Consider the following 15994-nt stretch of genomic DNA (forward strand, 5'->3'; position numbering starts at 1 on the left):
GGAGGCCAGGCAGGGGCGGGTGGGGGTGGCTCTGACCCAGAAGGCTGCAGCCCCATCGCCTTTCTCCCCCTCTCTGGTCTCCCCGTCTCCCCATCGCTCCTTGTTTGTCTTTCTCTATCTCTCTCTGTGTCTCTCTCTTTCTCCTTAAACCTCAGTCTGTTCTCATTTCTCCACGTCTGTCTGTCCGTCCCTGTCTACACCCCACCAGCTCTGCAAGGTTCTCAACTCCACTCTCATCACTTGTCCGTCCCCCGGGGCCCTGAGCAACGCATCCGCGGCGGTGGACTTCTTCATCGACGGGCGGGTCTACGCCGACGAGGCGGCCGTGGCCGAGGAGCTGCTGGACCCCGAGTTGGTGCAGCGGGGCAGCAGGTTCCGCCTGGACTACCTCCCCGACCCTCAGTTCTCCACGGCCAAGAGGGAGAAGTGGATCAAGCACCACCCCGGGGAGCCCCTCACCCTCGTCATCCACGTGAGCGCTAACGCTAACGGGTGGGCGGGACCAGGCAGGGCCCGGCCACGCCCACAGGCCTCGGGGAGCACCCACCCCACGCAAGCGTCCTTCCTCCGTGCCCACAGAAGGAGCAGGACGGCCTGGGGCTCGAGAGCCACGAGTACCGGATCAAGATAGGCCAGGTGGCCTGCGACATCCAGATCGTCTCGGATCGGGTCATCCACTGCTCGGTCAACGAATCCCTGGGCACAGCCGAGGGGCAGCTGCCCATCACAGTGAGTGGCTAGGGCACTGCAGGCAGAGGCAGATCTGGGCCCAGCCCTGTGCCCCTTGCCCAGCCCTGCAGAATTCACCAAGACTTTTCATGCTGGGTAGCTTAGGCAAGCAAAGCAAAGCAGAACTTTACACCTCCACCTGCTGGATGAGTAGCTGAGCCCCAAGAGCTTAGGGACCTGCTCAGAGCTGGTGATTGGCCTTATCTGGGCCCGAGGAAGACCAGACTTTCAGAAGCTGTGAGAAGTTTCCCCAGTCCCGCTTGCTGCCTGTCCCCAACCCCCCCCCCCCCCCGAAACTTGGCTGCTAGTCACCATGTGAATTCATAACAGAAAGAGGAGCAAGGCCTGGAGCAGAGGAGAGACAACCCAGAGAGAGGAAACTTCTGCTTGCATACCTCCTGGGATGGGGACCTCCCTCTCTGACAGGCAGCATGTACCACCTGACTGGGAATGCTCCCTTTCGCCCCCACCCCATTTCAAGTTCCACCCCCTGAATTCTCAGACCCTACCCCCTCCCCTGATCCCAAGCAGATACCTGGAGATAGCTGCCAAGCCTCACGACCCACCTGCCTCTGGCTCATCTACCACTCCTCCCAGGCTGTGATTGAGTGTGTTGAGTCTTGCCTCTGTTCCAGGTCTGGTGTTAAGGGCCTGACAGGCATCATGTCATTTAACCCTGACAGCATTACCCAGGGGGTGGGTGCGGTTATCTCTGTGTTATAGACATAGCAGCTGAGGCTCAGAGGTTAGGCAGCTTCCCCAAGGCCACACAGCTAGTGAGAGGAGCCAGTGTGCAAGTGCATTGAGGCTACAGGGCACTCCCCTCCTCTCTGCACAGATCCAGGTAGGGAACTTCAACCAGACCATTGCCACACTGCAGTTGGGGGGCAGCGAGACTGCCATCATCGTGTCCATCGTCATCTGCAGTGTCCTGCTGCTGCTTTCCGTGGTCGGTAAGGAGTTTACCTCCCCGAGACACTTCGGTGGGTAGGTGCTGCCGTCCTTTGCCCCTGGCCCCTCTGAGGATTGGCAGAGAGCAGGAAAGAAGGCCTAGCAGGCTGGACTGATGTCTTGAACAAAGGCCTGGAAGTGGGAGCAGGTTACGGCACCGGAGGTGGGTGAGAGGCATGCGTGCCCTAGCATAGCGCAGGTGTGTGGACGCGATGGGGGGCTATGCTAGGTCTGGGCTCTGGATCCTGAGTGCTAGGCAGAGGAACTTAGAACTTTGTTCTCCAGTTAATAGGGAGCCATGGAAGATTCCTAAGAGAGGGCTCTGTATGGATTAACCTAGTAATTTGGTGGGTTTTACCACCATTAAGATAATGTTTAAAATATGGCTCTAAAAGTAATATATCCAGTGGAGCAGAGAAATTGGAACTGTCGTGTGTTGCCAACGGAATTGTAAAATGGTGCAATCGCCACTGCTGTGGAATGCTGTGGAAAGCAGTTTGGCGGTTCCTCAAAAGGCTAAACATAAAGTTGTAACATATGATCCAGCAGCTCCACTCTTAGGAATAGAGCCAAGAGAACTGACAACATACTTCCACCCAGAAACTTGTTCATGAACTTTTGTAGCAGTATTATTAGCAATAGTCAAAAGCGGAAAGAGCCCAAGTGTCCAACAGATGAGTGAATAAACAGAATGTGTGTGCATGTGATGGCGGATTAGTCAGCTGTGAAAAGGAAGGAAGTTCTGATCCCCGTGACAATATGGATGAGCCTTGAAGATAGCAAGCTAAGTGAGAGCAGTGATGTCACAGAAGGACAAATATTGCATGACTCCACTTACATGAAATATCTAAAATAAACGAATTCATGGATTAGAGGTTACCAGGGACTGGGGCATGACTGCTGGTGGTCCAGGATTGCTTTCTGGGGTGATGAGAATGTTCTAAAATTAGATAGTGGTGTTGGTGGTGCATTTCTGTGAATGTACTTAAAAACCATTGAATTGTATACTTTAAATGGAGGAATTATCCAATGTGTGAATTATATCTCGTTTATCTGTTTTTTAAAAGTAGTATATACAGTGTAGGAAATTTTAAGGAAAAACCAAGGACACTGAAAGGAAAAAAATTCCTATAATCAACACCTTGTATGTTATTTTGGTTTATTTCCTTCGTCTCTTTTCTAAGTAAACGGATATGAACCTAAGTATATGTATGTATTTCACAGGGGTTATTACATAATACTGCTTTCTGCTTTGCAATCTTTTAAGCTTCTTAATCCGCAAGTACCATCTGGACATTTTAGAAAGAGTAGAACATGATAAGAAACAGAAAGCCTGGTTTTACTGCTCGTTCCGCCAGCCCCTCTAGGAGTTCCCAGCTTCCAGGAGGAGGGAGGGCTGGGGGTGCCCCACCCACCTCCCCACACCCAGCCCTCGTGGCAGCCGAGCTGGGGCTTCCCGGCAGGTGACAATCAACACTTTGCAAAGGGCCTTCGTGGCATGACCCCTCCACCCCCTGCCCACAGCCCTGTTTGTCTTCTGCACCAAGAGCCGTCGGGCCGAGCGCTACTGGCAGAAGACGCTGCTGCAGATGGAGGAGATGGAGTCTCAGATCCGCGAGGAAATCCGCAAAGGTAGGGGCTGGGCCTCGGCTTTCCCATCTGGGAAATGGGCTCGCCGTCTACTCACGCCCTCCCACTCGCCCGCCCGACAGGCTTCGCGGAGCTGCAGACGGACATGACGGATCTGACCAAGGAGCTGAACCGCAGTCAGGGGATCCCCTTCCTGGAGTACAAGCACTTCGTGACCCGCACCTTCTTCCCCAAGGTCAGCTAGCGCCCCCCAGAGGCGCCTTTGTGCAGCACGGCCCCCTTGAGCAATGCAAAACCTGCTCACCTGCCTGCTGCAGCCCTGGCCGCCTTCCCCGCCCATGAGGGAGGATGGTCCAGGTTCTCTCCCCCTCTGCGTTGTCCCCTGGCCTCTCCAGGCCCCTTTCCAGCTGTGCTTCTCTGGTTCTCCTCTTGTCCACTGGACTCTGCCCCAGCCCGTCCGTGCCTCTGTTTGACATTCCAGGGAGTGCTGCCCTGTCCCCAACTTTTCTGACCTGTCTGGGGCATTTATGGCTGAGGCTAGCACCCTCCCTCCTGCCCTATCCATGCCATTTCTTGCACAGCAGTCAAAGCAAACCCATTTCCGACAATATCACTTTTCCTGAGCGCCCTCAGTGGCTCTTCCTGGCCTCAGGACAAAGCTCAGGCTCCCACAGGTAGCCCTTCATGGCTGCCTCCCTGCTGGCCTCTCTGCTTCGGCTTCCCACATTCTACACTGAGCTTCTTTTGCTTCCTCGAAAGCCTCCTGCCCTCTTGCATTGCCATACTCCGATTCATGCCGGTTTCTTTGCTTTGTGGCCCCGTCCAGAAAATGTTCTGGGACAGCCCTCCCCTCTTCCCTGGAGTCCCATGGCCCCCTTGGCTTGGCCCACTGCCTCTTACTCCTTTTCATCACTGTTAGTTTCCCCCAGCAGCAGAGCCAAGGGCCCAGCAGGAGCCCATTGGGCCAGCCCAGGGCAGTGTCTTTCTGTGCTGGCGGAACGACTTAGGCATGCCAGAGTCAGGGGTGTCTCCAGCCCTGCTGAGCTGCTGGGGGTCTTTCTTCTCCAGTGCTCCTCCCTTTATGAAGAGCGGTATGTGCTGCCCTCTCAGACCCTCAACTCCCAGGGTGGCTCCCAGGTGCAGGAGACCCACCCGCTGCTCGGAGAGTGGAAGGTGAGTGCCCCTGTCCCCCCCAGAAACACACATTTGGTGGGGTGCCTCAGGGGAAGCCACCCCTCCCTGGACTCCATTCTCCAGCTCATCTGATCCTCCAGTCCCAGGGGGAGGTAGGAGATGCCCGTCATTAACGGTAATGAGCTCCCCGTCCTCGGAAATGTCATAAGGGCTGACACCCAGGCCTTCTATGAAGGCGGGAGGATTGTTCCTCCACCCCAGATACTCCCAGTTAGGGACTGGGAGGTGAGAGGGTCCCACACGATGGGAGGCTGGGCCACCTCTCCTCGCACCCTTGCCCCTCTCAGGACCACACTTTTCAACTCAGCTGAGCCATTAGCTCTGCCATGGGGAGACATACTGCCACTGGAAGGTAGTGAGTTCCCCATCCCAGGAGGTTCCAGCACCTACTCGGCATCACAAGCGCTGACCGCCAGGCCAGGCAGGGGGCACTAGGCCCCCTGGGGGACCCCTACTTCACCTCCTTCTGCAGATCCCTGAGAGCTGCAGGCCCAACATGGAAGAGGGGATCAGCCTGTTCTCCTCGCTGCTCAACAACAAGCACTTTCTCATCGTCTTCGTGCACGCGCTGGAGCAGCAGAAGGACTTCGCCGTGCGCGACCGGTCAGGCTGAGGGGGGCCCCCGGGGGAGGGGCGGGGCTCGGCCCGGGTCTCACCGCTGGGCCTCTGGGTTTGCCTACTAGACTCCCACCCCCGCCCCCCCATCCCTTCCCTTCCTGGGTCTGGGTGTCCACGTTGTGGGCGCAGGCATGGCGGGGGCGATGGGCTTTGGAAGAGCCCCCCGCTCCCACCCCTGCTCACCCTGCCCGCCAGCCTCCACCCACACCGCTGCCCCACCACCACCCTCCCGCCATATCCCAGGGACGAGGGTTGGAGGCTCCGGGGGCCTGTGGGGCGCTGGGTCCGAGGCCACCCGTGCCCCCCCGCAGGTGCAGCCTGGCGTCCCTGCTGACCATCGCGCTCCACGGCAAGCTTGAGTACTACACAGGCATCATGAAGGAGCTGCTGGTGGACCTCATCGACGCCTCGGCCGCCAAGAACCCCAAGCTCATGCTGCGGCGCACGGAGTCCGTGGTGGAGAAGATGCTCACCAACTGGATGTCCATCTGCATGTACAGCTGCCTGCGGGTGAGGGCGCTGCTGCCGGCCCGAGGGCTGCGGAGCTGCGGGCGCTGCCGTGGCTGCCCAGACTGCGCTTGACTGAGCCCGTTGCGTTTCGTCCTCCCACCCACCCGCCCACCAAGAGGGCGTCCCTGTACCCTTTGCGTAGATGTGCAAAGAGGGCCTCAGAGGGAAGCCTGCCCTGCTGGGGAGGAGGGGCTGGGCCCATTATCCAGATGGGAAAACGGAGGCTCAGAGAAGGCTTGGCTTCCTCTGCGGGTGCAGAGGCCGTGCTGGGGGCCTTGTCCCTGGAGGTCATTTATTCACTCATTAAAGCCCATCTGGTGTGTCTTGGGGGCCACTGTTCTGGGTTCCGATGAATCAGGCCCAGGCCCCAGTCATTGAACTGCTAATTCCAACCTTAGGGGAAACAGATGTGGAAGTAGAAGTTAAAATACTGAGTGATAAATGCCAGGCAGTGAGGCTCAGCCCAGGGAGGGCATGCACCTGGCTCAGGGCGTCTTTCCACTGCAGGTGACCCGAGCTGAGAACTGAGAGGGGGAGGGCAGTCTAAGTATTGGTTACAGCAGGGGCAGAGGCCGGGAGGAGGGAACGTTCATGAAAAGAACTGAAGGAAGTGATTCTTGGTGCTGGAAGATGTGGCTGGAAAGGGCCATGTACATTTTATCCAGAGCACCCATCGGAGCTCTGCTGCCGAACAGAGGTTGCTCAGAACCCGGGCCTCAGGTGTCCTGGGTTGAATTCTTTGTCACAAACCAGCTGTGTGATGTTGGACAGCTTCCTTCTCTGTCCAGCGGGGCTTCCTGGGGGACACAGGAGGGTGGTGGGCTGGAAGCTGGGCTGGGGGGGCATGGTGGGGAAGGGCCATTAGGGCCCTCTGACCTCCTGCTGCCTGCCTCATCCTGGGCTTTCAGGAGGGCCAGGCTGGGACGGTGACTCTTCTCTTCATGTGGTCTCAGCCAAGCCCTCTTCTCCAAGCCTCTATTTACCCCTCCAAAACATGGGGCATCCGCGGCGCCCACTGGGACTGGGTTGGGAATGAGGGCTGGTGTGCCACCTTTAGCATTACTGTCCCATTTGCTTGATACTATTTTGTGTTTTCTGGAAGTCCACTCCCAGCTTTTACCTAAGCGCCCACCATAAATAGAGCACCTGGGTCACCTTCTATAACCTAGGCCCTGGGTTCCAGCTGGGCCTCTTTCCAGCTGCCTGCTCTTTATGACCCAGGAAGATGGCCCAAAGCAGGAAAGTTTGAGGTCCCGGGTCTGGCCTGAGACATCCAGGCTGTACGCTGGGTGCCCTAAGCTCACCCTGGTGGGCAGTGACTTAGAAAGGGTCATGGGCTTGGAGGCCAACCAATCCTGGGTTCGGGTCCAGCTATCCCTCTTCCTAGCTGGGTGACCCTTGGCAGGCTGCTTGCCCTCTCTGAGCCTCAGTAGTGTCGTCTGCATGAAGATATTTCATTCCTGGGAGGGTTATTGGGATGAATGTACCTGCCCACAGCTGGTGGCGTCTGATAACCAGGAGCTTGCAGTCACCGTGGGGGAGGGGGATGGCAGCTCAGGAGGTGCTGGTCAGAAGAGGGCAGGGGCCACAGAGTGGCCAGGGGCTTGGGGGAGTGGGAACTGGAGATGGGCCGGGCGGGGTCAGGCCCCTGAGAGCCTCCTGCCGCCCCAGGAGACGGTCGGGGAGCCCTTCTTCCTGCTTCTGTGCGCCATCAAGCAGCAGATCCACAAGGGCTCCATCGACGCCATCACGGGCAAGGCCCGCTACACGCTCAACGAGGAGTGGCTGCTGCGGGAGAACATCGAGGCCAAGCCCCGGGTGAGCTGCGGGTGGACGGGCAGACACTCCCTGGGCGGCCCTGGAGGCCACCTCCATGGCCAGTGCTGCTGGTGGCTTGCTGACCCTCTCCTGCTCTCTCTCGTGCAGAACCTGAACGTGTCCTTCCAGGGCTGCGGCATGGACTCCCTGAGCGTGCGGGCCATGGACACCGACACGCTGACCCAGGTGAAGGAGAAGATTCTGGAGGCCTTCTGCAAGAACGTGCCCTACTCCCAGTGGCCGCGTGCAGAAGACGTCGACCTTGGTGGGTGGGGTAGAAAGAGCTTGTCTGGCTGCTGCCGTGGGGGCTCCTTCCATGCAGCGTGCGGGCATGGCTAGTGGCACTGGGAACACGGAGGTGACACGTATGAGCTCTCATTCTGATGGGGAGACGAGCCCCGGGCAGCGTGAACAAGCTGCGGGCAACAGCAGAAAGTATTCAGGACAGGCTTCCCAAAGGAGGGGAACTTCACAGTGGGTTTTGCAGGGTGCATAGGCGTTTATGTCCGGCCAAGAAGCTGAGGCCATTCATTGCTGTGATCATAGGCACTTTCTGAGCACTTACTCTGTGTTCTAAGCCTGGGGACACGGTGGAGAACAGGCAGGCACATTGATTGTCCTTACCAAGAAGGGAACTTCAGGCTCCCCAGGGCTGGCAAGCAGGTGGCAGGACAGGGCATGAGATGAAGGTGGGCAGGTGTTCAATCTCCCAGAGCCTTGAAGGATAGGGCTGGGCACTTTGGCTTTTTCCTGAGGACAGTGGGGAGCCACAGAAGGCATATAACCCCGTTCACATGTGGTATTTCTTTTGGCAATAAAAAGATTCACAGTCCTGAGGATGAGGGCACTTCCAGAGCTCCTGGTCTGAGCCAGCCACATCCTGAGCTCTTTGGTGTCTCTGCTTTGTGCCCTCAATACCCTGTCTCCCCAGCTCCCACAGAGCAGAGGCCCCTGGTTTTGTGGCCCAGGCTGGTCCCTGCCTGTGGCCCTCATGCCCCTGCCCCCTGCTGCTTGCCCCCCAGAGTGGTTTGCCTCAAGTACCCAGAGCTACATCCTGCGGGACCTGGACGATACCTCAGTGGTGGAGGACGGCCGCAAAAAGCTCAACACGCTGGCCCACTACAAGGTGCTGCCACCCCCATCCGCCGCCCCCTCGGCCACTCCTGCCCGCCTCTCCTCTGACCTCTGACCTCGGCTTCTCCCTTCTCACCAGATCCCTGAAGGTGCCTCCCTGGCCATGAGCCTAACGGACAAAAAAGACAACACACTGGGCCGAGGTAGCACTGGGGGGGGATGTGCGGAGGGGGTCTAGGCTAGCATGGCAGGGAAGGGGCAGCCTCGACCCTGGGGCTGGGCCGCCGTTGTGGCCTCTCTGGGGGGGAGGCCAGGCCAGCCTCCTCTGACCCAGTATTGCTTGGGCAGGACCGGCGCCAGGCCGTCTCAAGCCGCTCTTCTGCGGGCAGCCAGAGTGAGGCCGCAGGAGGGCAGGACGTGGCTTTTGGAGGGGCTGGGTGGCCACCAGGCCAATTAGGGACCCTTGAGTGCCGGCCTAGGCTGTGTCCCTGCCTAAGGCACCCCGCGAACACAAAGACACCCAGATGCCCGGGGTCCTGGGCATCCTCCTAAGGGTGCGAGAAGGGTCTGGACTCTCCCAGCAGTCTCTGGGGCCTGGGCTTGGCGGGGGTGAGGGCAGCCACCCCGGTCCTGCGCCATCAGCCTCGCCCTCTCGCTCTGCTTCTCTCTCTGCCTCTGGGTTTCCATCTGTTTTTGTCTCTCTGCATTTCTGTCTCTCCATCTTTCTCTTTCCCTCCATTTCTGCTTCTGACTGCATCTCTCTCCCTCCTGCTCTCTCATGTTTATTTACCGTATGTGTTTTTTTTCACAGTGAAAGATTTGGACACGGAGAAATATTTCCATTTGGTGAGTGCCCGGCCTCCAGCCCAGGGGAGCCAACCCCTTGCTGGGTGTGGCCTCAGCCTCCTGTCATGTGGGCCTCTGGGAAAAGTGTTCCCAGGCCCTGGAGAGGCCAGCGGTGGGGTGTGGGGAAAGAGCCTTGTCCCTCTGACCCTGGGTGGGGGCTGGGGCCTCCTTGGGGGAGGGGGGAGCTGTGCCCGAGGCGCGCACCTGCACCAGCCCTGACCCCATCCCCGCTGCCAGGTCCTGCCCACAGACGAGCTGGCAGAGCCCAAGAAGTCCCACCGGCAGAGCCACCGCAAGAAGGTTCTCCCCGAGATCTATCTGACCCGCCTGCTGTCCACCAAGGTGGGCTTTGCCTCGGTCTCCCCTCTGTGCCCCGGCTCAGGGAGGCCGGCCCCCCATCGCGCCAGCTCTGCACACGTGTCTCCAGGAGCGGGGCAGGCAGGCTCTTCCTGTTACCCCGTAGAGTTGGATGGGCGCCCAGGTTGAGAAGCTGAGTATTTAGCATCCTTGCCTGAGCCGGGATTGACTCACAGCAGTGAAGGATGCCTGATGACAACTTCTGTGTTACCCCGTATAGGAGAAAGAAAGGCAGGATCCCAGAACCCACAGGCACCCCAGTTCCACCACTTCCCAGCTCCATGCCCTGCTGTCTCACTCAGTTGTAAAAGTACCCTGGGAGGTAGATTTCATGAACACATTTCACAGACATGAAAGCGGCCCAGAGAGGTTAGGTGACCAGTCTAGTGCCACGCAGTGTCCCCATCCCCCAGCCTGAGGTCCTGGGGGTGCCCACCCACCTGCCATGTCCCGGGTTTGGGCTGATGGTGGCCACTGCTCTCCTTTAGGGCACACTGCAGAAGTTTCTGGATGACTTGTTCAAGGCTATTCTGAGCATCCGTGAGGACAAGCCCCCACTGGCCGTCAAGTACTTCTTTGACTTCCTAGAGGAGCAGGCCGAGAAGAGGGGCGTCTCAGACCCTGACACGCTGCATATCTGGAAGACCAACAGGTGGCCGGCAGGGCAAGGCAGGGTGGGGAAGGCTATTCAGACTTCCACTGTGTCACTGGGGTTAAGAGCTGGCCTCTCAGACCACCTGCCTGTTCACTCTTTACTCTGCCACCTCCCTACTGTGTGACCTTGTGTGAGTGACTTAACCTCTCTGTGCCAGTTTCCCCAGCTGTAAAGCCAGGGCAGTAAAAGCAACCCACCTTAATTGTGATAATTAACCAGGAGTGTGCCTGGCACCCAGTGTATACTGTATAAGTGGGGCCCCCCACAATCAGTCCACTCCCAGAGCAGGCACAGTCGGCCCTATTTCACAAACGAGGGCACTGAGGCTGATGGAAAAACTGTGCCTGCCCAAGACCACGCAACTTCTGTGGTCTAACCCACGTGATCCGACTCCTACCCCCAGTTCTCAGCCCTCCTGGGAGGCACCACTTGGCTTTTTAGGGTCATAGACCTCACCAAGAAATTGTTAAAATGTTTATACTGACTTTCAGGGAAAAAAAAAAAGTACCCACAAACCCAGAAGTTTCTGTGCAGCTAGAGGGGCTTCTCAGAGCTCTGGGGGTCCACATTACCCCAGGGCCACCGACTTGCTGTGTGGCAGGGGTGGGGCCTAGAAGGGGATCACCAACCCTCTTTGGTCTCCTGAGGCCAAGGGCAGGGATCCAAGTCCCATCCTCTCGTGGCCCTAAGGCCAGCAAATGGTGGATTTCCTGTCGTGTGAGGCTTGTAGGAGGAGCTGTGGGCTGCTCAGGCCAGGCAGGGGGTGGGGGGCTTCTAATGGGAACCAGGACCGGGCTTGAGGTTCCTGCGTGAGAGCCGGGGAGGCTCAGAGGGGGACAGGAGGGGAGGTGGTCCCCAGCCTCCAGGCTCCCACAGCTCCTGCCCAGTTCTGCTCGGGCGTCCCGGTTCCCAGCTGGGATGGTCCTTACCCCCTTTCCGCTAATGTTCCCTGAGGCTCTGTCCTGCGAAGAGGCTCCGCTGGCCCTCGGGGGTGTCTCGGAGCAGCTCACCTGCCTGTCCCCCGTACTCCGCAGCCTGCCCCTCCGCTTCTGGGTGAACATCCTGAAAAACCCCCAGTTTGTCTTCGACATCGACAAGACAGACCACATCGACGCCTGCCTCTCGGTCATTGCCCAGGCCTTCATTGACGCCTGCTCCATCTCCGACCTGCAACTGGGCAAGGTCAGCTGCGCCCCCCACCCCACCCCACCCCCCGGGGCAGGCAGGGCCTGGATGATGGGGCCAGAGGGGATGCCAGGGGCGGGGCTGCCCCACCCTCAGCTCTGGGAGAAACAGGATGAGGGAGGGTTGTCAAGACAGAGGAAGACACCCAGAAACTGGCACCTACAGTCGCTGAAGTCCAGCCTCACCTGCCTCAGGTGTGTGCACCTGCACCTGCTGCAAAGACATAGGCCATAGAGCCAGGCCTGGGGAGTTGACATGGAAAACCTGCTGCGTCAGGCAGGAACATGTCTTAGAGGCAGGTGGGACCCCAGGTGCCATATTCTGATGATCAAGAGCCAAGCGAGGGGGACACTGAGTAATGGGGTAGGCCAAGAGGGAAAATAGGACTCTGAGCGGTAGCTGTCAGAGGCAAGAGAACTGCACTGGGTTCAGAGGGTGGAGAGAAGGAAGGGCATTCCAAGCAGAAGGAACAGCCTGGGCCCAGGCAGGAACTCTAAGGGAGTCCAGTTCGCTGAGAGCACTCGGGGAGATAGAGGCTGCAGAGCTGGCCTTTAGGGTTGGGGGTGCTCAGCTCTGCTGCCTCAGCCCACAGATTTCAGACTCGGGCCCACTCGGGCTAGAAAGTGCCATTTCTCCACCCCGCTCCGGAGTGCTAGAAGCTCGTGACAAAGAAAGGGGAGCGTCCTGGCACGTTTTGCTTGTGGGCAGTGAAAACATGTGGTGGGAAAAGATTCCACTGAGCCAGCAACCAGGCTTCCAGAAATCTTAGCCACCAAGTCCCGTAACCCTAAGCAGGGATGTCAGCACAGCAGCCTGCCTGGGGCGGAGAGCTGGACCCGAGCCTGCTCCGTCCCCTACCATCCCCCAAAAGAAATGGCTCTCTCACCCGGTCATCATCCCAACAGCCCCATGAAAAATAGGGCAGGGGTTGGATATAAGGGACGCTGGAGGGAAGGGCCTCTGGGCTAAAGCTGGCAGAGGGAACATTCAGGAAGGGACCTCAGGAGCCCGGTAATTAGGCAGTTTATGCAGCAGGCGGGACGAGGGTGCGTGCAGAAGTGGGGCGCTAGCCTGTCGGCCACAGGGTAACGTCCTCCTCCCTGACCAGGATTCCCCAACCAACAAGCTCCTCTACGCCAAGGAGATCCCCGAGTACCGGAAGATCGTGCAGCGTTACTACAAGCAGATCCACGACATGACCCCGCTCAGCGAGCAGGAGATGAACGCTCACCTGGCGGAGGAGTCGCGGGTGTGTGGCGTGGGCCCAGCGGCCCCGTCCCGTGCGGTCCTCAGGCCTCGTGGGGTGGGCGCCCTGGGCTCCTCGCACCCGCCTCAGAAAGCTGCTCCAGCGGGCCACAGAGCCGGGGGCACAGGGTGCTCCTCAGAGACCCCGGCTCCCCCACTACTTGTTCACCCGCAACTTTTATCAGTACATTTCCTTGCCCTGGGTGGGTGGGGGCAGGAGAACACTTCCCAGAGTGAAGGGTCCGTGCCACCAGCGTCCACCCCCAGGGCTCGCGGGGGTCTGTCCCTGCCCCTGCCCCGGGAGAAGGTGGCAGGTACTACCGTGTACCAGCCGGCTGCGTGTGGGGGGAGGCCGGGCCGTCTGTGGACACCCCACTTGCCTTCTCTTTTCTCTTAGAAATACCAGAACGAGTTCAACACCAACGTAGCCATGGCAGAAATTTACAAATACGCCAAGAGGTATCGCCCACAGGTGAGAGCCCTCCAGCCTGGGCCTCAGTTTCCCCTATCGAGCCCCCGCCTATCTTCTGTTCTGCTCAGAAAACCCACAAGAGGGGTTCCGCTGTGGATGTTTCCACGAGTCAGGAGCACGTGCCCTGGGGGGGGTGGTCTCATGGTGGGTGCTCATCCCGGCTTTGGGTTCGGTTCCCAGGATCTTAGGGGGCAACCCAGAGGGGGACTGGGGGGGGTGTCGAGTGTGAGGCCCAGCTGGTCCCTCGCTCCCCCCAGATCATGGCCGCCCTCGAGGCGAACCCCACGGCGCGGAGGACGCAGCTGCAGCACAAGTTTGAGCAGGTGGTGGCCCTGATGGAGGACAACATTTACGAGTGCTACAGCGAGGCCTGAGGCAGCGAGGACAGCACCCCGGGGAGCCCGCCACCCGCGCGGCCTCCCAGGGCCCCTGACTTGGGCTGGGAAACGAGGCACAGGAGACAGCTGGGTGGGGAGGTGGGCGGAGGAGCCCCCAGCCCCAGCTCCCCTCCAGCACCTCCCGCCTGGCCCCGGAGCCCATAGGTGGGCGCAGGGCCCCGGATGCTACCACCAGACCTTGATAACCTCCCTCCTCCCCAGTCAAGTGCACCTGGGCCGTCGTGCCTGCCAACCACAGGGACCCCCCCCCCCCCAGGAGGAGCAGCCTGGCACAAAATGGGGTGGGGGTGGGGGGGAGAGGGCTGGCTGCCAACCAGAAACACTACCTCATCCACACGGGCCCAGGGGAGGGCCTCAGGGGCCAGCCCCCCAGTGCTTTCTGCTCCAGCCACCGGAGAGTCGCCCTCCAGGTACCCTCACCCCCAGGGGACCCCGGCTCCTGGAAGCCTCAAGCAGCCTCAAGGGTTGGCCCCTCAAGTGGCCGTGGGTGGAGCGGCCGTGCCCACTGCCCAGAGGGAGTTCCAGGGGGCTTTCCCAGGAGCTGGGGCTGGCAGAGGGAGGCGCCCCCAGGAGGGGGTGGGTGGGGGCTGGAGGGGGCTCCAAGGTTGGGGGTAAGGGGAGAGCGGGATGGGAATTCCTGGGCTTGGGGGCTGGGAGAGGAGCCGAGAGGCACAAGGCTGTAGCTGGGCTACTTGATCTTGCTGGAAGTGTTTCTAAAGATAGCACCACTTTTTGTGTTTGTTTGTTTAAAAAAAAAAAAGAAGCTTTTATATATTAAAAAACTTATCACGCGCCAACTGTGAATAGCTGCCGCTTGTGCGGACACCCCAAGGGAGGGGTCCCGAGGGCTCCCGATGCAACACTGGAAAGGACCCTTCCAGGGAGCAGGGCAGGCCGGCAGAGCCCCCCGCCCCTGCCACCCGAGGAAACCGGCCCCCCTGTCCCCGTCCCGTCAGCAGGGGCCTCTGGCCGGCGCAGGACTGGCTTGGAGCCCATTGGGGCTGGGCTGGAAGGGGTGGGGTGTGTGGCTGGGACGCTCTGGAAACTTCTTTATAATAAAAGCCTGTTTGGGAGAATTTGCTGTGGTTTCCAGCCTTATGTCCTGAGATAGCAAAAGAGGGGGGCGGGGAGTGGGGCAGCTGGGGAGAGGGTGCTGGGGGCGGGGGTAGCAATGGGGGTTCTTCCCCATCCACTTTTGTAACAGGAGGGAGGGAGGTGGCCCTGGCTGGAGTCCCGTGTCAGCCCTGGTCCCCCGTGAGGCTCGGACAGGGACCACCTCAGCCTGAGGAGGCAGCTGGCAGCGGGTAGGGGTCAGAGGGGGGAGGCCGGCTGCAGGCTTGGCCCTGACCCCCTGCTGCCATTTGCTGGGTCCCGAGGACACCCGGGAGCTGCAGGGCGGCTGCGCGGTCACCTCCCTCTCCCTCTGCGTGGCCCCCGCTCCTAATCTGATGCATCTCTCTAAGGAGCTTGTGTCCCACCCCTCAGCGCCACAAACTGGGTTATTTAAAGCAACAGAGGTTTGTCTCATGGTTCTGGAGCCTGGGGTCCGAAATCAAGGCATCAGCAGGGCCGCGCGCCCTCTGAGAGGTCTAGGGGAAGACTCCTTCCTTCCTGGCCACGCTCCCAGCTTCTAGGGGGCTACAGGCAAGCCCCGGCGAGCCTCGACTCGTGGCAGCATCCCTCCATCTCCCCTTCTTATAAGGATCCACCTGTGTGTTGGCACAGAGCCCGCCATCATCTTAATTAGCTTATTTAATTCCATCTGCAAAGACCCTGGTGCCAAACCAGGCTACATTCACAGGTGCCAGGGGTTAAGACTGCAACATAGATTTTTTTGGGGAGACACAACATAACCCATCACAGCCTACGAGGAATGTCATTTTATGTCCATTTTACAGATGCAGGAACTGATGTTCCCAGGTCCCGCAGAGGGTGTGGCAATGTTGGAGACTCAAAGTAGGTCTGTCAGTGGACCTGTTCCTTTCCCCAGTCCGGGCCAGAGTCTCCCGCTACAGCCCCACCCTCACCCCCAAAATAGGTCACAGGTGACCACCCTAGAAAGGGAACTGATGTTTACATGCTTGCTTGTCAGTCTTGAAAAAAAGCACCCCTCCATTTTTCAGATGGGGAAACAGGCAGTTTCCTCGAGGTCAGTAAGCCTGGACTCCGTTCCCCAAAGGGCAGGCTTTTTCTTCCATGCCACCTGGCTTTTCTGCATCACAACCCATGTGGCCTAGTGGACCTGGCCTGGGGTTAGCAAATAACACAAATAAACACATAGACCCTCAGCCCACTCTGGGCCTGAGCTCCGGGCGAGGCCTCCCCTCTCCTTCCCCTCTTCTGTCCCCAAAG

General features: G+C 59.2%; 1 protein-coding gene across 1 annotated transcript in view; it reads left to right on the plus strand.

The window, feature by feature from the left end:
* The window catches only part of PLXND1 (plexin D1), a 53536-nt gene extending 38825 nt beyond the window's left edge, over positions 1 to 14711 (plus strand). Inside the window, exons 18-36 of the mRNA XM_077116476.1 lie at positions 209 to 472; positions 580 to 729; positions 1568 to 1682; positions 3205 to 3312; positions 3393 to 3505; positions 4339 to 4443; positions 4937 to 5067; positions 5394 to 5592; positions 7264 to 7410; positions 7519 to 7675; positions 8433 to 8536; positions 8624 to 8687; positions 9296 to 9330; positions 9568 to 9672; positions 10176 to 10339; positions 11377 to 11524; positions 12636 to 12776; positions 13170 to 13244; positions 13502 to 14711. Coding sequence (XP_076972591.1) covers positions 209 to 472; positions 580 to 729; positions 1568 to 1682; positions 3205 to 3312; positions 3393 to 3505; positions 4339 to 4443; positions 4937 to 5067; positions 5394 to 5592; positions 7264 to 7410; positions 7519 to 7675; positions 8433 to 8536; positions 8624 to 8687; positions 9296 to 9330; positions 9568 to 9672; positions 10176 to 10339; positions 11377 to 11524; positions 12636 to 12776; positions 13170 to 13244; positions 13502 to 13618 — 2442 coding nt within the window. The 3' untranslated portion in view covers positions 13619 to 14711. The remainder of the gene's footprint in view (positions 1 to 208; positions 473 to 579; positions 730 to 1567; positions 1683 to 3204; positions 3313 to 3392; positions 3506 to 4338; positions 4444 to 4936; positions 5068 to 5393; positions 5593 to 7263; positions 7411 to 7518; positions 7676 to 8432; positions 8537 to 8623; positions 8688 to 9295; positions 9331 to 9567; positions 9673 to 10175; positions 10340 to 11376; positions 11525 to 12635; positions 12777 to 13169; positions 13245 to 13501) is intronic.
* The last annotated feature ends 1283 nt before the right edge of the window (positions 14712 to 15994 follow it).

This window comes from Tamandua tetradactyla, chromosome 9, assembly GCF_023851605.1.
Source record: "Tamandua tetradactyla isolate mTamTet1 chromosome 9, mTamTet1.pri, whole genome shotgun sequence".
NCBI classification, from domain to species: Eukaryota; Metazoa; Chordata; class Mammalia; order Pilosa; family Myrmecophagidae; genus Tamandua; species Tamandua tetradactyla.